Raw genomic sequence first — 27,226 nt, forward strand, 5'->3', positions numbered from 1 at the left:
AATGATTGTCGACACCGATCAGACATATCGAGTATTACAGGGATAAACCGTGATGCTTTATAAAGAAGAAATCAACATTAAAAACCCACGCTTAACCGACTTAACCGTTAACTGTTTTGCCCTCCTTTAATATGCTCTAAATAAGCCAATGTAATTTACCTGTGATCCAAAAGAGCAAAATCTATGGTATGTTAATGTTGATAGAGCATTTAAAAAAACGGGCATTTCGTCGACGGTGCTGAGCGGGTGTCGTCCAAGTGGCGCTCTGTGAATGGCTGAACCTCGGTTGAATTAAGGCCGAGGCAGTCTTTTGAAAAGAGACTGATCCTTGATGGAGGCAATGGATGATGGTACACAATCATTACTCTGTCTGTTCCTACCAAAATGAAGACAATTCTTTGTAAAAAAATCTACTTAAGATAAATTATAATACCATGAAAAGAAAATATAATGTTATTTCACCTTCAAAGAAACAATGACGAAAACTTGACTGGTTCGAAGCAATACATTTTCCGGTCTTGAGCAAATGATTAGAACAGTGATTCAGTTATTTCTGCGTCACCATAGCCATCGTCGGGATCGTTCTCCACTGGAACCACAATGTTGAGCCTTTGCATCAACTTGTTCTGAATAAGGCGTGTACTTTACGTGTAGCTGATTAGTATCGAACATCGGTGGTTGGAGATCCGTGTTTGGTAAACTCAATTTGAACTCTGGACACTCTAGAAAGCATAGCACTTGAAGCTGAGGGAAAACTAGTCTGCCATCTCCACCAAATGACCACTGCTTCCAATGTGCCATATTAGATATCTGTAAAAATTCTAAACATTTGAAAGAGCCGCCGCTACTATCACGGCCGTAAAACTCATCATCCACTGACTCCAAGCTATCAAACCCCAATATTGTGAGTCTTTTGAGGCATGGCAATTGTCCCAGCGTCGGCAAAACGCAGCAACTTTTACAGTGCAATAGGCGGATCTCTACGATGTTAGAAAATGAATCGTGTCCCACCCAATCCGGAAATGTCGTGCCTCTGTAATATTTGATCCGAAGAAAGCAAACATTTGTATAAGGCTGAAGTGAATCAAGTATTTCTCTTTCTCTTGCAGAACTATTTGCAGAAAATGAAAAAAGAAAAGGGAATAGTTTTTTCTGTCACTAAAAATGATTTAGCTTGCCTTTCATCTTTCTCACATCGTTGCTGCAATGGTATGAAGAGATATCTGATTTTGCAAACACCGTCCTTGATTGACTTGATTTCCATTTTTTATACTAAGACACAAAAGAGCTTTGTGTCTTAAAATATAGAACCTGAACTTCAAAAAACCAAAATTAATCAATTCCGCAAGAGAAACAACTTCAAAAATCTCAATTACCAAGTCCAATTAAAAAATAAGCCTTAACAAAAGAAACCCAAGTAAAAGCACAATGGTCGTAACAGTAAACCCCAGTTCTTAAGCTCTCAAATCTAACGTTTTACTATCTCAGTCCTTCAATCCCTAGATCAAGCACTTCAAATTCGAGAATCACAATTCAAATCAATTCCACACTCATTAAGTTTCTCAGCTTTATATGGAGCCTGAACTTCTAAACCAAAATCAATCAATTCAACAAAAGAAAAACTGAAGTAAAACCCCAACCCATACTTGATTCCAAAAACGTCAATTGACGAGCCCAATTCTAAAAATCACTGTATACCGAAGATACCCAATTAATAATAAAATCAAAGTAGTCGTAATAGTAAATCCAGTTCTTAAGTTCTCTAAACTTAGCATTTTACCATTCCCGTCCTTCAATTCCCAGACCAAGCACGTCAAATTTAACAATAACAATTCAAAATCGATTCCGCAAACCTTATCGTTAATCATGAGAATCATTGACACCACGTGCTGGAACGTTCTCCAAGTACTGGTTGACCTCAACAACTATGCAAAGGCACGGGCTTGCTTTGCCTCTTTACGAACAAAGAAACCAGCATTAGAGTTTAATAAAATTTAAATGGTAAGGGATCGTCAGTAGTAATAGTAGCATGTATGTCATTTTATCAGAAAAATTATAAAATAATAAATGAATAATTTACCTTTAATCAGATTCTGTAGAATCTATACACTTCAATTGCGGATTATCTTAGCACACAACGATCCAGATCAAAGACTAAGCGAGATTCCCTGTTTTGCACGCAACCAAGAAATTGCAGAAAAAGAAGAAAAAGACACTTTGTTTATCCTGGTTCGATCAAGAAAAACGATCTACGTCCAGTGGCTTCACTATCGGCGATGACTCAGAAAGAGTTTACAGTTACACACTCAAGAAATCTCTCAAACACACTCAGACAAGATTCTCTCACAAGCAGTTGATCTAAGCCTAGATTCAACTGACTTCCTCTCGATTCTTTTTCACTCGTGTTTCCCCAATTCTTTGTGTTGTGTTTCAGTAACCTTTTCCCAACCCCTTCACTAGCTTATATATGCATAAGACTTGCCTAACACTTAGCTATACGACAGAGAGACTTTATAATACAGTCTGATGTCGTTTACAACAAAACTGTGCCTAACTAACTTGTTACTTCAAGTGCAAGCAATGTCCTATACAAGAGTTCAGAGTCAATATTTACAGATTCGGATTCCGATGTTGATTGAACTTTGATTTCAGGGATGTGGGCAATCTTATGCCAATCTTGGCCTTTATCTTTCTCACACCGTTGCTTCAACAATGGATGGCATCCCACGATTCTTAAAACAGAGAGAGAAGCGGGCAAGTCTTGTTCGGGCAAACACTGAAGCTGACGGCATTCCTTGATGGTCAACTGCTTAAGGTTGGTGAGTTGTTGAAAGGCCTCGCCGTTTAGGGCCAACAGATTCTCACTAAACATGATCCCAATATAAGTCAGAGTGGTGGGGAGCAATATTCCACACCAGGAAACGAATCCCCTTCCCAACCATGGATAACTAAGTGTTCCAATGATGGGAGTCTGTGTAGATCACTCTCCAAAAGCTTTTCGCAATTCCATATCCAAAGCTCTTCTAGTTTAGAGAGAGAGTCGGGGTGTACATGACAAGCATCCGACGTGTTTGGTAACCTCATCTTCAACTCCGGACATCCATCTAACCATAGATCCCTCAGCCTGGGGAAAACTAGTGTGCCATCTCCACCAAATGACCACTCCTTCCACTGTGGCATATCAGATATAGATAATTCTTCTAAGGATCTGAAAGAGGTGCCACTAGTACTGCTGCCACCGTACAACTCATCACCCACACTCACCACGCTATCAAACCTCTTTATTTCAAGCCTTTTGAGGCACGGCAATTGTCCCAATGGAGGCAAAATGAAACAGCTTTTACAATTCCTTAGGCAGATCGATACTATGTTAGAAAATGAATGATGTCCCACCCAATCTGGAAATATCGTGCCTCTGTAATTCTCAATTCTGAGATTACTCACATTTGTATGAGGCCGAAGTGATTCCAATATTTCTCTCTCTCTCTCCGAACTATTTGCATCGCCGGCAGATTCTTCGCTCCATTGCAAACGTAGATATGTAATGCCCTTCTTATTCTTCAAATCAGCCTCCAATGCCTCATTCACATCACCCACATTTTCAATACTCAAAATCTCAAATCTTCCCATGAAAGGTTGAACATGTTTCACTTCTTTAATATTATTCCCCCTATCTCCACAATCGACAACTATTTTACTCAATGTAAGCAAAGACTTCATATTTTTTATTTGGAAGTTCATTTCTTTTATAGGTGTTCCAAAAATATCCAGATGCCGCAAATTGACAAGCCTTTCCATGTTTTTGGGCAACGCAGTGAGATTACGACACATCAACAGCAGTAAGGTTTGCAAGTTGTACAAACTACATATTGAAGCAGGTAATTCTGTAATCTTGGAGTAGGATAAGTCCAAGTACCTCAAATGTATCAAATCATTAATTGAACAAGAGATTGAACTGATGGATGATTTATGTAAACCAAGAACTCTTAAGCATAAGGATTCGGGAGGCAAGCAAGAACTGTAAAATAATTTTTCTGATCTAATAATGGTGCGCAAATACTTGGCATCACTACATATACCACTAATATCGTTAAACTTCGTGCTATATGATAAATGACGAGTATGCCTTGGAATGCTATGCAAGTCCTTCTTCTCGTCCAGCCTAAAACAAAATCCACGGGATACGAACATGGCCAAATCGTGAACAAGGTCGTGCATGAGGAAAATCGAGTCATCTTGACTACTTGACTTCTGAAACAACGACCTCGATACAAGATCTTCAAAGTAGTCTTCTCCAACTTCCTCCATCGTCATAGCTTTCTCATCACTCTGCAAAAATCCTTCAGCCATCCACAACAAGATTATTGTGCCTCTCTTAAACTCGTAGTCTTTCGGAAACATGGCGCAATAAGAGAAACATCGTTTTAGATGTGTTGGCATGCGGCGATAACTCAACCATAAAGCGGGAAGGATGTTCTTTTCTTCACTATACAACTTATTCCACGCATCACTTTTGAGTATGTTTTCCCATTTCCTTGGATTTCTTTCAGATCGTAGTAGACCGCCAAGAGATTTTATAGCTAAGGGAAGACCTTTGCACTTCTTCACGATCTCTCTTCCAATCGCTTGCAAATCTTGATGTGCATGAGCGTCTTCGTTGTTTATAAAAGCATGCCGTGAAAACAACTGCCAAGACTCTTGGGCCGACAAATCAGCTAATTGATATGTAGTATTTTTTCCAATTGCCATAAGAGAGGCAACTTTTTTGCTTCGTGTTGTCACAATGATCTTACTTCCTTCCGCTCCAGATTCGAAAGAGCTCCTCAAACCGTCCCAGAGAAGATAATCCTCATTCCAAACATCATCAAGAACCAGAAGAAATTTCTTCCCTCTTAAGGAATCCCTCAGTTTTTGTTGAATCTCTAACAACTCTTGAATATGGCACTCTTGCGATGTGACCTTTTCCAAGATTATTGTTGTAATCTTATAGGTGTCGAAATCATCTGATATCGTCACCCATGCTCTAAGATCAAAATGACCCTTGACCTTATTATTGTTATAAACGAGCTGAGCAAGGGTAGTTTTGCCGATACCACCCATCCCGACAATCGGAATGACACATAATTTTTCCTTACTACCATCGCTGGAGAGCAACAAGTTAAGAATGACCTCCTTGTCACCTTCCCTGCCATAAACGCCGGATTCTTCAACCAAAGGAGTGGGTGGCCTTTGAGAGGGAGGTATTTTGTCAAAACCTTCTCGCAAACCAAGACCATCCTTTTGGTCTAAAAGATACTTGATACTATCACGGATCTCGGTAGCTTCTTTCTTGACCATATCATCAAATCCAGTAGTACCGAACAAATCAGATAGGATACTGGAACTTGAAGGTTGATGAGGTTCCAGCTCAAGCCTCTGTGCTTCGCTGGCGATGGTAGCAACCAAGTCATCAGCGCGATAGACCATGTCTTTGAGCTCATCCAACCACTCCCTGATATTCTTGTCTGTGATCAACTTCTCCTCTGCATCGTCGACCAGCGTTGTCACTGACCTCAAGACGTTCCTCAGATCACCTAAGACATCAACAACCGGTTTCTTTCCACGAAACAATTCGAGGATCTCTTTTGGAGCCATCCTGTCGAACAAAACTTGAAGAAAAGCAGAGAGAAAAGCTCCTCCAACCAGCAGATCAGCCATCTCTATCACTAACACAGGTTAAGATCCTCTCTTATCTACAAAAAAATGATATAGAGTTAGAGTAAGACCATTCGAAAAGTAATTAATCTATTTATACTGTTGCTTCCCCACAATTTATCGTAGCCAATTAAAATTGAAAAATAAATAAATAAATAAATAAAACTAACCAGGAAAACAACGTTCCACTGTAGAAGATGATTTCTTGATCTCGCCAAAAGACAACGGGTTGCTCTATTTTACACCTAACCAAATATATATAGAATCAAAGTAAGACACTATGCATTCAGTAATTAATTTGATTCCAAAGTTGTCTTCTTAACAAGTTTCTATAGCAATATGTATAGAATCAAAGTATAGAAGCGTTGCACGGGGGTTTGATTATCATGCTATGTTGATAAAATTCTAGATAAATTTGCAAAGAATGATGGTGGAGTCTCTAGAAATCCAATCGATGCGAGTCAACATTTGTCTAAGAATAAAGGAGATAGCGTGTCTCAAATTGAATACGCTAGAGTGATAGGAAGTCTAATGTACTTGATGAATTATACAAGACCCAACTTAGCATACTCTGTAAGTAGACTTGCAAGATATGCGAATAATTCAAGTTCTGAACACTGGAAAGCAATCGTGAAAGTACTTAGGTATTTACGATTTACTCATGACTACGGTCTACACTATACTATATCTGATATACAAGACTCTAAAGCCACTAGTGGATATGTATTCACTTTGGATGTTGCGGCTGTGTCTTGGGAATCCTCAAAACAAACAGTGATAACTAGATCCACGATGGAATCTGAGTTTGTTGCTGTGGATAAATGTGGCGAAGAGGCTGAGTGGCTAAGAAACTTTGTAGAGGATATTCATGTTGGTTTAATCTCGTTTATGCTAGACATTAGTTTAGGATTTCTTTTTCTTAAAATAAATAAATAGTTAAACACGTTATCAAGTCCTAGTCTTTAGGAGAATTTGTTAGATAGTGGAGTGCATGGAAGTTGAACGTGGGCTAATGGCTGCAAAATATAGGGCACGATCAACTAGTTTGTTTTCTTTGTTTATTTTGTATTCAAATCTATAAATAATAGAAATCAGAAAAGATGTAAAGTTAACGCAGCACCAAAAATACCCGTGTCTCTCTCAAATATATTATTTTTATCTGTGAGTGTGTGCGTGTGTTCTTGAGTGTGTGTGTGTGTTCATATTTCTTTTTCTCATGTTCTGCAACAACAATTCCAAGATGGACAACACATGTACCTGCAATATGTATATATTGTGATAACCAATCTGCAATTGATAGAGCACAAAGTGTTATATACAATGGAAAGTCTAGACATATTCATCAACGATATAATATCATTAGACAACTTCTATCTTATGGAGTCATAAGTATTGACTATCTAAGGTCTAAAGAAAATATTGCAGATCTGCTAACCAAATGGTTAAATAAGGACCAAGTAGAGAAGACGTCAATAGGAATGAGACTAAAGCCCATGAAATAAAGTTTTAACAAAGAAAACCCAACCATGATGACTAGAGATCCCAATAACTTGGTTCAAAAGGACAACTTAACTGCTGAGACAAAGTGAGGTCACTGTGGGGGGAAGACCCCATGTCCTAATCCTATGATAAAATGCTGACACCCGTACGAGGCTAAGCATTGTGCTTTTAATGATTCTTTTAAACGCAGATCTTTGAGACTCCGAACAAGTAATGCGGGATTACTCTTTGTTGTAAGAATCACCTATGTGAGAGATAAGTGGGGCCGCTTCGAAAGAGAATTAATGGGGTTTGATTTTTTAGAAACTCATACAGAACCAGGCGCATGTTCAGGGCCGAAATGAACATCACCATGAGAACTAAACATGTGGCAGGAAAATATCAGCGGGATCTATGTTTATCGTTTATATACAAACGACTAACAGTTCAAGGACATCACGTCTACTGAGTAGTCAGCAAACATGACATATTTCCACGAGGGAATGTTTAAGGACTTTGTCTACCTATCCTATACTGGTATTGACCGTAGAACAAATAACCATATTGAGTCGTGTCGTGTCTTTTGTTGTCGTCGTGCAATTTCATTCATGTGGGGGATTGTTGGAATAAAGTGGAGATTATGGATAATAAATAGTATTTCTTATCTTGTGAGCGTCTGATTTTTTGGCAAAGATTTGAGTGAGATCAACTCAACGGAACTGGGCAATTCTAGCGTATTATTATTCCTTGCGGAAAGGGGTATAATATCGGTTATAAGTTTACCAAAATCGGAGCTATAATGAATGAGAAATTGATGCTCAAAGTGTGCTTAAAGAAACACATTCATTGTGAAAAACACATTAGTTGTTTGTAGGGAGTGAAATGCAAGAGTCTCACATGAACTGAGAATGGACAAATGAGTAAGCTTATATATGCAATTTGTGCCAAAGGGTTTGGGTTCCCAAGGATGACCTAGTTTTGTAGATGGGCAATGACTTAGGGAAGCCCAAGTCCAACATATGCGCGCACCGCCGCAGCCGTCAGTCCGGTCGTGTCGTGCCAAGCCAAATCGGGCCGGGTTTGGGCTTGGGCTTGGGCTTGGGGTAATCCTTATCATTTTATTGCAAATTTCACTTATGAAAGTTTTAATTCCTTAAATAACTCTTTTGTTATGTTGAGAATTAGTTCATAGAGTTGTATAACCGTGCATTTATGGCAGCGTTTTTGTTTTGTGCAGTATGTAGTAAAACGTTCCTGAACGGTTTTGCATGGTTAATATTAACCATTTAACGAGTATTAATGTTATTAAAGGCCATAAAGGCTAACCTTTTTAGGTTCAAGTTCTTGTAACCTTTCAGACCTGGTGGACTATAAATAGATGTCTTCACCTCTCATTCGAACACACTTTCAGAAATCTTTTTTCTCTACTTTCCTCTTCGAAATTGTTTTGTATTTTTTTCTTGTAGTCGGTGGTTGGTTCTGCTATTGTCTTGGTTCGCCGGAGAAGTTTTGTTGGTGCATAACTCTTCTTATTTCGCCGTTGTATCCTGAGAGGTAAATTGCTTGTCAATTTCCAGCACCCATAGGAAAACAATATTACTTTGAGGAAACCGTCAAACGGTCATCGACATTCCTTTTGTTTTTTTTTTTCCTTTCTTTACTACTTATTATTTTGTTGTTCATATTTTCTAGCCTGTGTGGTATTTTATTTATTTATTTCTTTTACTAAGGTTGTTTTATTTTCCCGTAAAATAAATTGACTTTTTTTCTTTTTTTTTTCCACTAGGAAACAGATGTTCACGTGCGTCTTAATCATATAGCTAGTGGGCACTGGGAAAGCAAGAAATATCAATTATTTTCGTTCTCATTAAATTAAATGCATCAAGACATACACATGAGAGTATATCTGGGCATCTGGACGGAATGGAAGGAATATTTCCGGCCACTAATGATCAGAGAGATTATGTAAACCCTAAAACCCTAATTTTATCTCGTTTCTTAAAAAAAAAATACAAAAGATCATGGATTAAAAAAATTATTACTTTATTATTGCACATCATCTATACAAAAATATATATATATATATATATATATATATATATATTTTAGCCTCCTCAACTTGAAGAAAAGCAGAGAGAAAGCAGATCAGCCATTTCTATCACTTACACATATCAAGGTTTCTCTACTGCAGAATAGATGTAGAATCCAAGTATGATATGACAGTATTCAGAGTAACTAATATGATTCCAATTAAAGTGGCCTTTTTTTAACAAGTTATTATGGAAATTTTTTTATTTTATTTTATAGAACTATAAATTACATGCAATAAAAAAAAATGAAAGACTCACCAGGGAGCTGTTATGCTGAAGAAAAGTACTGTATTTGTGAATTGTGAGCAGAAAGTATCGCAGTGGAGGAGGTTAACAAAGACTAAAGAATATCATAGCAATTGAACGACCGTTGATTCCTATTTGCTATTTTTTCTTTTCTTTTCTTTTCCTTTTCCTTGTACAACGCGGAAAGTGAAACAATAATTAGTGGGACTGTGAGAGAAAGAAAGATGAGATACCAATTATTTTCATTCTCTTTTTTATTTGTTTATTTATTAAAGAAAGCATGCAGTTGCAGACATACACGGTTTCACATGAGAGGTTTTATTATAAATATTATAGAAATAGTTACACAAATACACCGTTAGATGATGATAATTCCATGAATACCTTATCTTTCATATATATCTCATTTTCTAATTTTCACCTAATTTATCCTTATTTTAAATAAAAGTTGTAAACAGAGAAAAAAAAAACTAAATGAACCTTTAAACAGTGAACAAAAATCCAAATATTATTTATAAACAAACAATAAAAATAGGATTTTATTATGAAATAAAAGCAAATAATGATATATATAGAAAATCAAAAGTTTAGAAGAAAGATACGAGAGAGAACTTCGTCAATATGGGAGCGTTGGTTCCTTTTTTCTTTTTTGACCATTACTTTCACAAGGAAACTGTTGAATGAATGCTGAGTGGTGCGAGTTCCCAAAGGTACACTAGTCAGGGAGAGTGGGCGAAGTGATGAGGACGAGGTGAAGCTTAGCTCGGACGAGGAGGCGAAGTGTTAAGAGGAGGCCGAACTGCCGAGCTAGATTTCAACAGCCGAACTGCCGAGCTGGATTTCAACACTCCCCCTCAAGCTTGACTGTATATATTGAGGAGATCAAGCTTGCTACATAGCTCGGAGAATGTAGTTCTTGGAAGGGCTTTGGTGAGGATGTCGGCGAGCTGAAGACCTGACGGAATGTATTCCATATCGATAATTTTTGCTTCAATCTTTTCACTGATGAAGTATCGGTCGATCTCGATATGTTTCGTTCTGTCATGGTGGACTGGATTTTTAGCTATGCTGAGAGCGGCTTGATTATCACAGAAAAGTTTGATTGGACCTTCGATGATGATCTTGAGGTCGTCGAGAACTTTCTTCAGCCAGATGCCTTCACATACTCCGCTTGCTAAAGATCTGAGCTCGGCTTCAGCACTACTTCTTGAGACAACAGACTGCTTCTTGCTTCGCCAGGTAACAAGATTTCCCCAGACGTATGTGCACATGCCTGATGTTGATCGTCTGTCTGGAACATATCCAGCCCAGTCCGCATCTGTGAACACTTCGACACTGCGACTTCATCTTTTCTTGAAGGAGAGGCCAGTCCTTGGGGCAGCTTTGAGATATTGGAGGATCCTCATAACTGCATCCATGTGAGTTTTCGAAGGGTTACTCATGAATCGACTTACCATACTCACTGCGAATCGACTCTGGGTGATGATCAGTTCTCATGGAGAGGGTTCAGAGGCTTGCGAGCTGGGAGTCGGTAACTAACTGGGCGGACTGGAAGAACTGGATGAATTGGACGGACTGGAAGGACTGGACGAACTGGACATGGTGGACGGACTGGACGAACTGGTCGATGTGGGAATATCTTGAACAGGCGAGGTAAATTATGGGTTTATGATGAGCCAATTTGGGAAGTCATTTTCATCATTCTCCCCCTGACGAGCTGAATTGGTGAAGTAAGGACTGAACTCATGAAAGGATACATCCATTGAGACTATGAATTTTCGTGATCAGGGTTCATAGCATTTGTAGCCTTTCTGGGTTGCTGAATAGCCAAGGAAGATGCACTTGAGCGATTTTGGTTCAAGTTTACCTTGGCCATAAGAATGGGTGAAGACTGAACAGCCGAAAACTTTCGCAGGTAGGGTTGAGATGAGTCGATAGTGAGGGTATGTCTCTAGAAGGACTTGAGATGGGATTTTATAGCCAAGGACACGAGATGGCATTCTGTTTATGAGGTAGGTGGCTGTGAGGACTGCTTCTCCCCAAAAATGAGATGGGACGTTTGAAGAGAACATGATGGCTCGGGCGACCTCGAGAATGTGTCGATTTTTCCGCTCGGCTACCCCATTTTGTTGCGGGGTATGAACGCACGAGCTGGAGTGAATTATGCCATGTGTTTTGAAGAAATCGCCGAGCTCAGAATTAAAGTAATCTCGAGCGTTGTCAGTGTGGACAATTTGAATGGATGTGTCGAACTGTGTTTGGACCATTTTGTGAAAGGTTTTGAATAGATTGGATGTTTCAGATTTTTGTTTCATCATGTATATCCAACTGAGTCTAGTGAGGTCGTCGACAAAGAGAAGGAACCATCGAACTCCAGTGATATTGGGAACTTTTGAGGGCCCCCATATATCACTATGAATCGTGGCAAATGGACGAGATGGTTTGTACGAGGTGGGGTGATATGAGCTTCGAGAATGTTTGGCGAACTCACACATGTCACACTGAATATAATTGATATTTTTATTGATAAACAAAGAAGGAAACAGTCTTTTGAGATGCATGAAATTTGGATGCCCTAGTCTAAGGTGATTGAGCATGATCTCTTTGTACTGGGGTGAATGTTGGGCGAGCTGACACATGGCGGACTGATCTGGCTTGATGACATAGAGTCCGGTACTCAGCTCAGCATTACCAATCTGTCTCCCCGTGACCTGTTCCTGAAACACACATGAACTTTCATAAAAAATAGTTCGGCACTTAGAGTCTTGGTTGAACTTATGCACAGATAAGAGATTGCACTGTAGTTGAGGAACAAAAAACACCGCGTCTAGCCTCATGGACTTCGACAAGACCACGGTGCCAATACCAGTGACTTGATTCTTGGCTCCGTTGGCGATGGTGACTGATATGCTTCTATTACAAACAGAGTAAGTTGTGAATAGACTTCGGTTACCAGTCATGTGATCAACACTACAACAAATATAGGCATCGGGTGCGACGAAAGTCGCACCCGATGCCCAGAATGTCGCACCCGAAAGTTTTTCGGGTGCGACTTTAGGTGCGACATTGTCGCACCCAATATTCCGTCGCTAAAGGTTTCGGGTGCGACATGTCGCACCTAAAAGTGTTGCATATTAGGTGCGACACTTTTAGGTGCGACATGTCGCACCCGAAGTCGCACCTATTTGGCTTCAGAAAATATCAAAAAATGAGTATTAGGTGCGACATGTCGCACCTAATACTTTATTATAATTAAAAAAAATTAAAAATTAGAATATGGAACTGTGAAACTACGATGGTCTCTAGCCGCTCCGCCACTGGGTTCTTCTTCTGGGTTTGCCGTGAAGAGGATGTTGGGGCCGTTTCGCCGAGGCCCGAGCATCTAGATCTTCACCGACATTTCTCTGCTCGGTCATTGTCGTCCTCGTTCTCCGACGTGATTTCGATCTCGATGAGGTCTCCAAGGACGCCGAGGTCGCAAAGCACGTCCAACGCTGACGCCAAATTAAGAGAAAGAGGCTGAGGTCTCCGCGGAGTGAGGTCGTCGTCAGAGAAAGGGAAAGAGAAAGAGAGTAAGATAGACCGAAATAGAGTGAGATATAGAGAAATAGAGAGTGAGAGTCACTTACAATGGCGGCGAGGAGGAGAGGCGACAGCGAGCATGTTTGTCACGCAGAGAGAGTCGCAGAGGTACAAAGAGAGAGAATGGAGTCGCGAAAATGAAGAAGAAGAAGAAGAAAGAGAGTTATTTTATAATTTTAACCTAATACTTTTAGGTGCGACATGTCGCACCTGTTGCTCATATTGGGTGCGACATGTCGCACCTAATATGAGCATTAGGTGCGACATGTCGCACCGGATACTAAAATAAAAGAAGAGGGATTTTAAGCCCGCCTAAATTTTTTAAAACTTTTAGGTGCGACATTGGTCGCACCTGATAGTATTCGGTGCGACATTTTTATATCCGGTGCGACAATGTCGCACCGAATACCACTAAACATTAGCGAAATTTGTAGTCATTTGGAGGACTATCTGGTGCGACATGTCGCACCTAATATGTGCTTAGGTGCGACATTTAGGTGCGACATGTCGCACCTAATACCTATCCGCACCAGAAATGTGAATTTGTAGTAGTGCAAAGGCACCGGAGTCAACAATCCATGCCGTGGGATTCTCTGAGCTTACATGGAGGGCTCTAGGAGAGTTACCTAGAGGACCAATGCCCGAGTGTTCTCCACTGAGTTGGACTTGTTGGATAAGTTTCTGGAGAATAGCGAGCTGGTCGTTGCTGAAAGGAGAGGAGTTTGAGGTCGAGGTCGAGGCAGCGGACGAGGTGGATACTAAGTTTTCGGCTGAGTTTGGATCCTTAGTGTCTCGGGTTGACTTCGAGCTCGGTGGTTTCCCATGCAGCTTCCAGCAGGTTTCTCGGAGGTGTCCAGGTCGTCCACAATGATCGCAGTAGGGGCGAGGTTTGCGAGGTCTCTCTGTTGAGACGCGGGCTGCAAGTACTTCGTCTCCATGCGTGGTGAGGGCGGACGAGTCTGAGGATGAGCCCGGAATTGAGCTTGATTGGATAACTCCCAGCATGAGTTTCCTCCTGCTTTCCTCGTGTCTGACCGCGGAGAAGGTTTCACGGAGAGATGGTAGTGGTTTTGTACTCAGTATCCGACCTCTGACCTCATCAAGGTCTTGGTTGAGACCGGATAGGAGTTTAAACACATGTTTGGTCTCCACTATCCTGCGGTAGAGTTTTGAGTCTTCGGGGCAGGTCCACTGGTGTTGTTCGTAGAGGTCAATCTTCTGTCATAGAGGTGTGAGCGAGCTGAAGAACTGAGTAACAGACATTTCTCCTTGACGTAGGTCGTGGAGAGTGTTCTCAGTCTCAAACAACTCAGACACATCTTTGGAGTTGGAGAAGATTTCTCTAGCTGCTTTCCAGATTTCTGCTGCCGTTGGGTAAAGGAGGAAGGTTTCTCCGATTTCGGGATGCATAGAGTTTATGAGCCAGGACATCACCATGTTGTTTTCTGCCTTCCAACTCTTAAACGTCGGATCTTCAGTCTCAGGAGATGTGGCCATGCTTGTGAGGTAGTCATCTTTTCCTCGTCCCGATATGAACATGAGCACGGATTGAGACCACTGTAGGAAGTTGTGGCCATTGAGTTTGTGGCTCGTGATATGTTGGGAGAAGGATTCAGATTGAGACTGAGTGGGCGAGATCTGACAGGTGGTCGAATGGGTGTTCATGGTGATTGATTTTCCCTGCTCTGATACCATGTTGAATGAATGCCGAGTGGTGCGAGTTCCCAAAGGTACACTAGTCAGGGAGAGTGGGCGAAGTGATGAGGACGAGGTGAAGCTTAGCTCGGACGAGGAGGAGAAGTGTTAAGAGGAGGCCGAACTGCCGAGCTAGATTTCAACAGCCGAACTGCCGAGCTAGATTTCAACAGCCGAACTGCCGAGCTAGATTTCAACAGCCGAACTGCCGAGCTGGATTTCAACATAAACAATTTTTTAATTTTTTTTAAATCAGAGACAAGGAAACAAAATTTGATTATCACATGACTAGTGGCCACGAAAGCGATAAAGATGAGATACCAATTACTTTCGATGTTTTAATGATTAATTTCATTTTTGTCCCCTGAACTTTTTGACGAACCACAGACTTTATCCCGGTTTCTGTTTTGTAACAACCGATTACTATCAACTTTGTTACCTTTTTTAAAACTCATCATTCCGTTAATGTTTCTAACAGAATTTGACACGTGTCATTGTATAAATGAGTTTAAACGTAAATTTACCAATATACCCTTAAATTTTGTATTTATAATAGTTAACTTTTTAATATAAATTTATATTTACGTATATAAAATAATAATCCTAATTTTAAATTAATATTGTCCCGCGGTCGAGTTTTCGATCCGCCTGCTGTCCCGATGCTGTGAGCTATGATCTATTCAATCTTTTTATGCCGGTGCTATTTGAGTTTTTTGTTTTTATTTTCAAGAGATTTTGATTGTATTTGATGTGAATTTTTATATTGATGTTGTTATATAATTTTGTGTAGCTCCATTTTGATTCGTTGTTTTGTTTTGGGGATTTTGTTCGATGTACATAGAATTGAGTCAATTGACATTTTTTTTCTATGTCACTTATTCTACTTCATTTGTTCAATGTGTAAAATTGTTTTTTTAACATATTTGTAAGTTCCAAGTGAATGTTCTATGGCCTGTCTCAGTAGACAGGCTTTGCTTGTTTGTGTACTTGCCTTGTATTTTTTTTTTTTTTTGTATTTTCCTTCTTTTTTTCCCTTACGTTCATGATTCAACGCACGACACAAATTAGCTTACTCTTCAAAGTTTAACAAGTGTGTAGTAATGTTAAATATTGATCATTATCTTTCACTTTCCGCTTTAATTTCAAATCATTTACTATTCTTTTCTGCTTCTTTTACGTTTTCCTGCTTTCTAACGTAGAGAAAGGAAAATGACTTTATAGTTGCCAATACAATATTGAATAATCATAAATATAAAAACATAAAAGGCTGTAATGGTCTCGAGATTCTATTTCTATAATCTCCATGATCTTAGCACCAAGTCAAAAAAGTTTTAACTTTTTTTTATTAATACAGATCTTGGGTCTCGTAATAATAAATCAAAATGTATGACTTGGCTGGGAGAGAAACCAATAACATTATAGCCCGCACTTCGAGAGGTCTCACTCTGTCACTTAATATTTCCCGTGATTCAGTCCCATAGGACGGTTATGATGAGGGATTTTCATAAAAACCGACAAATCAAACAATCCGATCATCTAAATTAAACTGCATTTTTTTAACATGTCCCAATACAATCCGAAAAATTTTGGGTTTCAACCCGCAAATGTTTCGGGTTGGTTTGATTTTTGATCGTCATAAGATTTGGTTAAACCAAACAAACCAGATCCCGTTAAACTAAAAAAAGAATTCTCTAAGAAAATGAAAAAGTAAAATAAAAAAATACTTTTAAAATAAGAATATAAATGCATTTTTAAATTAATTAATTGTTTTGTATGTGTCTTTTTTATGCTCACGACAGTTGACAAATAGATAACGTAAGTTGACTTAATATGATCATAAAGACTTACTTATATTAGCTTCAACAACTCATTTTTTTATTATTATTTTACAGATTTTTCACGAGGTCTATATTTTTATGGAGTATGAAATTTGAAATAAGACATAATTTATTTATTCTTAGTATTTGCATGGTTTTTTTATGAATTTGATTCAACGATTCTATTTTGTACCTTTGTTGTGACAAATTACCCCGAACAATCCGATTTAAACCACCCCAAATAAATCAAACCAAACCAACCCGATTAATATCGGTTCGGGTTTGTTTGATTTCAATATCATAAACGGTTTGGGTTAAGTTATAAAAACGACAAACCGAAGAACCCAACCAATGTACATGCCTAGTTACGAGTGATGACCATTGCTTCGTTCGGTGCATTTAATATTTCCCATCACTGAACCTCCATATAGTTTGGTATGAAAAAAAAAAAAAAAAAAAAAAAAAAAGGAAAATGTGAAAGGAACAATATTTTTTGCCTCCTTATTTTTTTTTTTTTTTTTTTTTTGGGAATGAAGAAAAACAGTCTGGTAGTGCAGACAATTTGATCTCTAAACTCACCCAAGTCCACTACAGCTACGAGATCTGTCCAAAACTCCAAATTCCAAACCACTACAGTTTATATGTAAAAAACTGAGACATACGTAAATACATACATATATATATATATATATATATACACGTATATATTGTCTTGTAGCTGTTGCCAGAGTGCAAGGTCAATATTCTCATGTGTCATTAGACTTTACAGCTCTGTTCCGTTCTTACTACATTGACGAGCATGGCATGTAATTTTTATATTTAAATTTTTAAAAAAATTGAAAACATGTTACATTATAAAAAAAAAATGTTCGATTCCAGGTTCGAGTTACGCGAATAAGTAGCAAAATTAAAAAAAATAAAACAAAACAAAAATTACAGGGCTTTGGTAGTTACCAAAACGTATAAAGGGAGTTATATATATATAGAGAGAGAGGCAAAAATTGAAGTCATGTTATTCAAAATTTTAATATCCATATAATTTGAAAGCACAAACATCCTACAGTATAAACCCAATAAATGACAAAAGGTGGCAGCTCAGTAAAACATTATATGAACTGCAGAAAAAAAAGAAGGAAAAGATAGAAAAAGAGAACTATCTTTAATGCTACAAACATAAAATGAGAAGAGTGAGTAATAATAGTCTTATCACTGCCCTCACTAAGTGTTCTTGATCTCTTAAAAAAAACAAAAAAAAACTCGCTAATTGTCGATCGAAACCAAATTTAAGGCACAATGACAGAATCATAGACCCGGTGATGATGAGATCTGGCTGGCCAAGGCATCTTTTTGTGTGCAAAGAAGAAACGGCAATGTGAAAAAAACGATACATTAAAAGAGTTCCCGAACCAGAAAAATCAAACCAAATGGGATTTTCTTTTCCGTCATAACTTATCTCACACTCTGCCTTGTCTTGATCATGCGCTTCAGAGTCGCTAGCCAGAAGTTGCACTCGTCCCACTCGCTGGTTGTAAGATGTACCTATGATTTTTTTTTTTTTTTTTCAAAAAAAGAAAAAGAAAAGTAAACACCAACGAGTAAAGAAAAGCATTACGTATAATTCCTCGAAAGTCAAAATTAGTGTACCTGGATTTGCAGTGCGGAATTGAAGTCGCCGGCGTCGAGAGCCTGGCAGAGCCGAACAAGCTTATCGGCGGCGTTCTTAGATATGTCGCCACCGTTGAGCTTTGCAAATAATGCACCGATTTTCCTAGAGTTGTCTTCTATTTCTCGCTTCATGTCCGGGTTTGCCCGGGGACCGCCCAACGCGTCCGATGTCTCGTTGAAGAGTCTCGTCAAGGTTGCAATGACGGGCTTTTGATGGGCTGTAAAAGTCAATACGGAGCATCAGAGACCCAACATGAAACCATTTAGTGTTTGACCAGCCCTTTTAAAAACTATACTAACCTCCGAATTCCATCAACATAAAAAGATAAGGCAGTACAAGATAAACGGCTAAACCCAAACTAACTCCAACCCTTTTAAAAAGAGAAAGAAAGTAAATGATGACCTGGCACGTTTGAGGTGTCGGCGGTCTGGACAGTGGGCGGCGGAGCTGCAGGTGCGGGGGCGGGTTGCTGCACCGGCGCCGCGTGAGCGGGGCTCTGTGGCTGCATCGCCACGGGTCCCGGGTGGTTGGTTGCAGAATATGGATTGGGTGCAACTTGTAACTGAGATGACTATAAGTTACCCATACACACACAAAATGGTAATTAGGGAGAATATTTAGGATTTAATGGAATATAACTGCGGACATACAAAAGAAGAAAAAGAGAAACCTGGTAAGCGATAGACTTCTTTATTTGTAACCGATTAGCAATGATCATGTACAGTGGCGGAGCCAGGATTCATACCCGATAGATATAGCTCAGTCATCTCATCGACAGTGCTAACAAGGTATAGGACGAGACTTTATATGCGATCCACGCGGAGGCAATCAATGATTGTCGACACCGATCAGAATCATCTTGCTGCAAAATGAAAGTAATGCCGTGATGACATATCGAGTATTACAGGGATAAACCGTGATGCTTTATAAAGAAGAAATCAACATTAAAAACCCACGCTTAACCGACTTAACCGTTAACTGTTTTGCCCTCCTTTAATATGCTCTAAATAAGCCAATGTAATTTACCTGTGATCCAAAAGAGCAAAAGCTATGGTATGTTAATGTTGATAGAGCATTTAAAAAAACGGGCATTTCGTCGACGGTGCTGAGCGGGTGTCGTCCAAGTGGCGCTCTGTGAATGGCTGAACCTCGGTTGAATTAAGGCCGAGGCAGTCTATTGAAAAGAGACTGATCCTTGATGGAGGCAATAGATGATGGTACACAATCAATACTCTGTCTGTTCCTACCAAAATGAAGACAATTCTTTGTAAAACATCTACTTAAGATAAATTATAATACCATGAAAAGAATATATAATGTTATTTCACCTTCAAAGAAACAATGATGAAAACTTGACTGGTTTGAAGCAATACATTTTCCGGTCTTGAGCAAATGATTAGAACAGTGATTCCGTTATTTCTGCGTCACCATAGCCATCGTCGGGATCGTTCTCCACTGGAACCACAATGTTGAGCCTTTGCATCAACTTGTTCTGAATAAGGCGTGTACTTTACGTGTAGCTGATTAGTATCGAACATAAAACCTTGATGAAATATATTTCTACAAAAGCGTACATACCTGATAGAGCTCGGTAAAGGACCACGTCCATGTGGCATATATTATTACAATCCACGAGGGTAATTGATGATGGTCAACGATCATCAGAATGAAGCTGTACACAATCATCTTCTTGCAATATCAGCACAAAAGTTTCAATCTCGACAGCTTTCTTCAATCAACAAGTATTTGATCCAACTACCTGATCATCACCATAGATAAAGAGTGAACAATAGAGCTAAAGATGGGTACATATATTTTCCATTTAGATATCACATCATTAAATTGTTGAGATAATTGAATGCTTTTCTCCACCTATGAATAGTTGTCGAAGACCATTCTTGCCCCAGATGATCAAATGTACTTGAATCAAGGATTATTGAAGTTGAGCCCTGAGTATCTACAACTACAAACAACCAACCAATCAACTAACACATTTTTTTTTTTTTTTGTAAAACTTCTGCTTAAAGTAAATTATTATTAAAAATTAGCAGTAAAATCAATAGAAAATGGAAAAGGATGCGCCAACTCATAGATACAATGTATGTGGTAATAATATCATGCACATATTTTATCAGAAAATGAAAAAAAAAAAAAAAAAAAAAAGGAGGGAATAGTTTTACCTGTCACGAAATGATATAGCTTCCCCTTTTTATCATGTACAATTGGTCTTACACTCAAATGTATCTCTAATTTTGATCCGTCACTTCACAGCCTAAAACACTATGTAAGTTTCAAAAAACCAAAATCAATCAAATCCGCAAGAGAAATTCCAATTTCAAATATTTCAATTGCCAAGTCCAATAATTCAAAAACCAGTCTTCACCAAAGAAACAAAAGTAAAAGCACAATGGTCGTAACACTAAACCCAGTTCTTAAGCTCTCATAATACCTAACGTTTTACTAAACCAAGCACTTCAAATTTGAGAATCAGAATTCGTATCGATTTCACAAACCTTGTCGTTAATCATGGGCTCAAATGTTCTCCAAGTAAGGCGAATATCTTATCTGACTTTACTGAAATAAAGACACCAGCATTAGAGTTAAATAACAATTAAATGGCAAGGTATATATATATTATATAATGTATGTAGTAGCATCTACGTAATGTATCAGAATCTTTTTATAAACAAAAAGAGAATAATTTACCTTTTAAGGAAATGGTGTTTCATAAAAAGTGGACCAGACGGATGTGGGCAATCTTACGCCACTCACTCTCGAATAGTTGCTTCTTCAAAAGATAACATCCCCCGATATCGCGAATGTCTAGCTAACCGCTCAAGGTCGTCAGATTGATACCACCTTCGATACGAGCAATATTCCATCACCAGGAAATGAATCCCCTTCCCAATCATGGATATCTAACTGTTTCAATGATGGGAGTCTGTGTAGATCACTCTCCAAAAGCTTTTTGCAAAGCCCTATAGAAAGATGTTCTAGTTTAGAGAGAGAGTCGGGGTGTGCATAGCAAGCATCCAACATCGGTGGTTGGAGATCCGTGTTTGGTAAACTCAATTTGAACTCTGGACACTCTAGAAAGCATAGCACTTGAAGCTGAGGGAAAACTAGTCTGCCATCTCCACCAAATGACCACTGCTTCCAATGTGCCATATTAGATATCTGTAAAAATTCTAAACATTTGAAAGAGCCGCCGCTACTATCACGGCCGTAAAACTCATCATCCACTGACTCCAAGCTATCAAACCCCAATATTGTGAGTCTTTTGAGGCATGGCAATTGTCCCGGCGTCGGCAAAACGCAGCAACTTTTACAGTGCAATAGGCGGATCTCTACGATGTTAGAAAATGAATCGTGTCCCACCCAATCCGGAAATGTCGTGCCTCTGTAATATTTGATCCGAAGAAAGCAAACATTTGTATAAGGCTGAAGTGAATCAAGTATTTCTCTTTCTCTTGCAGAACTATTTGCAGAAAATGAAAAAAGAAAAGGGAATAGTTTTTTCTGTCACTAAAAAATGATTTAGCTTGCCTTTCATCTTTCTCACATCGTTGCTGCAATGGTATGAAGAGATATCTGATTTTGCAAACACCGTCCTTGATTGACTTGATTTCCATTTTTTATACTAAGACACAAAAGAGCTTTGTGTCTTAAAATATAGAACCTGAACTTCAAAAAACCAAAATCAATCAATTCCGCAAGAGAAACAACTTCAAAAATCTCAATTACCAAGTCCAATTAAAAAATAAGCCTTAACAAAAGAAACCCAAGTAAAAGCACAATGGTCGTAACAGTAAACCCCAGTTCTTAAGCTCTCAAATCTAACGTTTTACTATCTCAGTCCTTCAATCCCTAGATCAAGCACTTCAAATTCGAGAATCACAATTCAAATCAATTCCACACTCATTAAGTTTCTCAGCTTTATATGGAGCCTGAACTTCAAAACCAAAATCAATCAATTCAACAAAAGAAAAACTGAAGTAAAACCCCAACCCATACTTGATTCCAAAAACGTCAATTGACGAGCCCAATTCTAAAAATCACTGTATACCGAAGATACCCAATTAATAATAAAATCAAAGTAGTCGTAATAGTAAATCCAGTTCTTAAGTTCTCTAAACTTAGCATTTTACCATTCCCGTCCTTCAATTCCCAGACCAAGCACGTCAAATTTAACAATAACAATTCAAAATCGATTCGGCAAACCTTATCGTTAATCATGAGAATCATTGACACCACGTGCTGGAACGTTCTCCAAGTACTGGTTGACCTCAACAACTATGCAAAGGCACGGGCTTGCTTTGCCCCTTTACGAACAAAGAAACCAGCATTAGAGTTTAATCAAATTTAAATGGTAAGGGATCGTCAGTAGTAATAGTAGCATGCATATCATTTTATCAGAATCATTATAAAATAATAAATGAATAATTTACCTTTAATCAGATTCAGATGTTGATTGAACTTTGATTTCAGGGATGTGGGCAATCTTATGCCAATCTTGGCCTTTATCTTTCTCACACCGTTGCTTCAACAATGGATGGCATCCCTCGATTGTCAACTCCTCAAGGTTGGTGAGTTGTTGAAAGGCCTCGCCGTTTAGGGCCAACAGATTACTACAATATTTTAACACAATCTCAGTCAGAGTGGTGGGGAGCAATATTCCATCACCAGGAAACGAATCCCCTTTCCAACCCCAAATCCTCAACTCCTTAAGGTTGGTGAGTTGTTGAAAGGCCTCGCCGTTTAGGGCCAACAGATTTCCACCGATAGAAATCTTAGCCAGAGTGGTGGGGAGCAATATTCCATCACCAGGAAACGAATCCCCTTTCCAACCACTGATGGTCAACTCCTTAAGGTTGGTGAGTTGTTGAAAGGCCTCGCCGTTTAGGGCTAACAGATTCCTACTACCAAAGATCCCAATCTTAGCCAGAGTGGTGGAGAGCAATATTCCATCACCAGGAAACGAATCCCCTTTCCAACCATCAATGATCAACACCTTAAGGTTGGTGAGTTGTTGAAATGCCTCGCCGTTTAGGGCCAACAGATTCCTACCACTGATGTCAATCTTAGCCAGAGTGGTGGGGAGCAATATTCCATCACCAGGAAACGAATCCCCTTTCCAACCCCTGATGAACAACTCCTTAAGGTTGGTGAGTCGTTGAAAGGCCCCGCCGTTTAGGGCCGACAGACTGCCATAGAGAGTAATCTTAGCCAGAGTGGTGGGGAGCAATATTCCATCACCAGGAAACGAATCCCCTTTCCAATCACTGATGGTCAACTCCTTAAGGTTGGTGAGTTGTTGAAAGGCCTCGCCGTTTAGGGCCAACAGATTCTCACGACTCCAGATCTCAATCTTAGCCAGAGTGGTGGGGAGCAATATTCCATCACCAGGAAACAAATCCCCTTTCCAACCCCTGATGAACAACTCCTTAAGGTTGGTGAGCTGTTGAAAGGCCTCGCCGTTTAGGGCCGACAGATTCCAACTACGCTGGATGTCAATCTTAGCCAGAGTGGTAGGGAGCAATATTCCATCACCAGGAAACGAATCCCCTTTCCAACCATCGATAACTAATTCTTTCAATGATGGCAGTCTGTGTAGATCCCGCAGAGAAAGCTTTTTGCATTTAATGATGGTAAGCTTTTCTAGTTTAGAGAGAGAGTCGGGGTGTACATGACAAGCATCCGACGTGTTTGGTAAGCTCATCTTCAACTCCGGACATCTTTCTAACCATAGATTCTTCAGCCTGGGGAAAACTAGTGTGCCATCTCCACCAAATGACCACTCCTTCCACTGTGGCATATTCAATATAAATAAGTATTCTAAGGATCTGAAAGAGGTGCCACTAGTACTGCTGCCACCGTACAACTCATCACCCACACTCACCACGCTATCAAACCACCATATTATAAGGTTTTTGAGGCATGGCAATTGTCCCAGCGGAGGCAAAATGCAACAGCTTTTACACTTCCATAGGATGATCTGTACGATGTTAGAAAATGAATGATGTCCCACCCAATCTGGAAATATCGTGCCTCTGTAATTATCAATTCTTAGATTACTCACATTTGTATGAGGCCGAAGTGATTCCATTATTTCTCTCTCTCTCGCCGAACTATTTGCATCGCCGTCAGATTCTTCACTCCATTGCAAATGTAGATCTGTAATGCGCTTCTTATTCTTCAAATCAGCCTCCAAAGCCTTATTTGCATCACCCACATTTTCAATACCCAAAATTTCAAGTCTTCCCACGAAAGGTTGAAGTTGTTTCACTTCTTTCATATTAACCCCTGTATCTTCTCCATCGCCAACAACTATTTTACTCAACGTCAGCAAAGACTTCATATTTTTTATTTGGAAGTTCATTTCTTTTACAGGTGTTCCAAAAATATCCAGATGCCGCAAATTGACAAGCCTTTCCATGTTTTTGGGCAACGCTCTAAGATTACAACACTCCGACAGCAGTAAGGTTTGCAAGTTGTACAAACTACATATTGAAGCAGGTAATTCTGTAATCTCAGAGCCTGATAAGTCCATGTACCTCAAATGTATCAAATTATTAATTGAATAAGAGATTGATTTGATTTTTGAACCCCGTAAACCAAGAACTCTTAACCATTTTCCTGATGTCCACACAGATTCGGGAGGCAGGCAAGAAGTGTAAAATAATTTTTCTGCTCTAATAAATGTGCGCCTATACTTGGCATCACATATACGCTCAAAATCTTTAAACTTCTTGCTATATGATAAATGACGAGTATGCCTTGGAATGCTATGCAAGTCATTGCTCTCGTCCAGCCTGAAACAAAATCCACGGGATACGAACATGGCTAAATCGTGAACAAGGTCGTGCATGAGGAAAATCGAGTCATCTTGACTACTCGACTTCTGAAACAACGACCTCGATACAAGATCTTCAAAGTAGTTTTCTCCAACTACCTCCATCGTCATAGATTTCTTATCACTCTGCAAAAATCCTTCAGCCATCCACAACAAGATTATCCTTTCTCTCTTAAACTCATAGTCTTTCGGAAAGATTGAGCAATAAGAGAAACATCGTTTTAGATGTGTAGGCATACGGCGATAACTCAACCATAAAGCGGGGAGGATGTTTTTTTCTTTACTATACAACGTCTCATTCCACACATCACTTTCGAGAATGTCTTCCCAATCCTTTGGATCTCGTTCGGAACGTAATTGACAGCCAAGAGATTTGATAGCTAGAGGAAGACCTTTGCACTTAGTTACGATCTTTCTTCCAATTGCACACAAATCTTGATGTTCAAGAGCGTCTTCTCTGTCTCCAAAAGCATGCTGTGAAAATAACAGCCAACAATCTTCAGGTGACAAATCAGCCAACTGATGAGTCTTAGTTTTTCCAACAGCTGTAATAGAGGCAACAACCGTGCTTCGTGTAGTCACCATGATCTTAGTAACTTCTGATCCATATCGGAAAGCGGTCATCAAACTATTCCAACATTGATAGTCATCATTCCAAACGTCATCAAGAACCAGGAGAAATTTCTTCCCTCTCAAGGAATCTTTCAACTTCTGTTGAATCTCAAACAGCTCTTCAGATTGACACTTTTGCGATGTGACCTTTTCCAAGATTAGCTTTGTAATCTTATAGACGTCAAAATCATCTGATATTGTCACCCACGCTCTAAGATCAAAATGATCCTTGACCTTATCATTGTTATAAACGAGCTGAGAAAGCGTGGTTTTGCCCATACCACCCATCCCGACAATCGGAATGATAGATAATTTTTCCTCACTGGAGAGCAACAAGTCTAAAATGAAATCCTTGTCACCTTCCCTGCCATAAACGTCGGATTCTTCAACCAAAGGAGTGGGTGGCCTTTGAAAGGGTGGTATTTCGCCAAAACTTTCTCTCAGACCAAGATCATCCTTTAGCTCTAAAACACTCTTGAAACTACGAAGTATCTCTGTGGCTTCTTTCTTGACCATGTCATCAAATCCAGTGGTGAAAAAATCAGTTATGATATTGGAACTCGAAGGTTGATGAGGTTCCATCGTTAGCCTCAGAGCTTCGGCGTTGATTGTATCGAGCAAATCATCAGCGCGGTACACCATGTGATTGAGGTCTTCGAGCCACTCCCTGACATCATTGTCCGAGATCTGCTTCTCCTCCGCGTCGTTGACCAGCCTCGTCGCCGATTTGACCACGCTCCTCACCTCACGCAAAACATCCTCAATTGGTTGCTTTCCACGGAACAGCTTGGGGATGTCTTTTGGAGCCAACCTCTCAAACAAGACTTGAAGAAATGAAGAAAGCAGAGCTCCTCCAACCAATTCAGCCATGTCTATTACTCACACAGGTCAAGGTTTCACTATTTTACAAAAGGTATAGTATCAAAGTAAGACAAATCTTTCGTAAAAAAAAGTAAGAGCGTAATTATAGACTGATTAATTTTAGTCTAAAGTTGCCTTTAATTAGAAAACTACCATAACAATAAAAAATAAATAAAAGAATTATAGAACTATATATACAATATATAGAAGAAAAAAAAAAACAAACAAACAAACTCACAAGGAGACTACGTTGTTCCACAGAAGATGATTTCTTGAATTCTATAACAAAAAAAAAACACGATAGTTGTAATAGTGAGCAAAGTTGTAACACGAGAGTTGAATGAAAGATGAGATTCCAAACAAGACTTGTAGAAAAGAAACAAACTCACAAGGAGACTACGTTGTTCCACAGAAGATGATTTCTTGAATTCTATAACAAAAAAAAAACAAAAAAAAAACACGATAGTTGTAAATAGTGAGCAAAGTTGTAACACGAGAGTTAAATGAAAGATGAGATTCCAAACAAGACTTGTAGAAAAGAATAAAGCAACGCTCCTCCAACCAACTCAACCATTTCTATCACTTACACAGATCAAGGTTTCTCTGAAAAAGATGTAGAGTCAAAGTATGA

General features: G+C 39.2%; 3 protein-coding genes across 7 annotated transcripts; all 3 read right to left on the reverse strand.

The window, feature by feature from the left end:
* Positions 1-132: 132 nt before the first annotated feature.
* On the reverse strand, positions 133-26,662 carry LOC149382937 (putative disease resistance RPP13-like protein 1). Of its 3 annotated transcripts, none has more exons than XM_089628311.1 (5): positions 22,718-26,662; positions 1,854-1,954; positions 1,179-1,311; positions 463-1,033; positions 133-366 (listed from the first exon to the last, which is right to left on the reverse strand). In XM_089628311.1, the coding sequence occupies exon 1, from the start codon at positions 26,602-26,604 to the stop codon at positions 22,720-22,722; it is 3,885 nt and encodes a 1,294-aa protein (XP_089484437.1). In that variant the 5' UTR covers positions 26,605-26,662; the 3' UTR covers positions 133-366; positions 463-1,033; positions 1,179-1,311; positions 1,854-1,954; positions 22,718-22,719. The 3 variants fall into 3 exon arrangements, with proteins under 3 accessions (XP_089484437.1, XP_089484438.1, XP_089484439.1); XM_089628312.1 differs by having other exon boundaries at positions 133-370; XM_089628313.1 differs by having other exon boundaries at positions 133-376.
* LOC149382938 (putative disease resistance RPP13-like protein 1) lies at positions 2,555-9,235 on the reverse strand. The gene is made up of 4 exons (XM_089627636.1): positions 8,500-9,235; positions 5,865-5,939; positions 2,996-5,732; positions 2,555-2,948 (listed from the first exon to the last, which is right to left on the reverse strand). The coding sequence occupies exons 3-4, from the start codon at positions 5,695-5,697 to the stop codon at positions 2,555-2,557; spliced, it is 3,096 nt and encodes a 1,031-aa protein (XP_089483762.1). The 5' UTR covers positions 5,698-5,732; positions 5,865-5,939; positions 8,500-9,235.
* LOC149382939 (protein transport protein SEC31 homolog B-like) lies at positions 17,595-22,590 on the reverse strand. Of its 3 annotated transcripts, XM_089628318.1 has the most exons (13): positions 22,491-22,590; positions 21,816-21,948; positions 20,976-21,669; positions 20,783-20,843; positions 20,450-20,549; positions 20,142-20,232; positions 19,848-20,028; positions 19,598-19,777; positions 19,296-19,506; positions 18,940-19,049; positions 18,672-18,840; positions 18,248-18,486; positions 17,595-18,142 (listed from the first exon to the last, which is right to left on the reverse strand). In XM_089628318.1, the coding sequence occupies exons 10-13, from the start codon at positions 18,985-18,987 to the stop codon at positions 18,053-18,055; spliced, it is 546 nt and encodes a 181-aa protein (XP_089484444.1). In that variant the 5' UTR covers positions 18,988-19,049; positions 19,296-19,506; positions 19,598-19,777; positions 19,848-20,028; positions 20,142-20,232; positions 20,450-20,549; positions 20,783-20,843; positions 20,976-21,669; positions 21,816-21,948; positions 22,491-22,590; the 3' UTR covers positions 17,595-18,052. The 3 variants fall into 3 exon arrangements, 2 of the variants coding, with proteins under 2 accessions (XP_089484444.1, XP_089484445.1); XM_089628319.1 differs by having other exon boundaries at positions 19,015-19,506; XR_016301653.1 differs by lacking the exons at positions 17,595-18,142; positions 18,248-18,486; positions 18,672-18,840 and having other exon boundaries at positions 18,984-19,506.
* Positions 26,663-27,226: the final 564 nt, after the last annotated feature.

This window comes from Urtica dioica, chromosome 10, assembly GCF_054948205.1.
Source record: "Urtica dioica subsp. dioica isolate 48M chromosome 10, U.dioica_male_clone48M_v1_H2, whole genome shotgun sequence".
Lineage (NCBI taxonomy): Eukaryota > Viridiplantae > Streptophyta > Magnoliopsida > Rosales > Urticaceae > Urtica > Urtica dioica.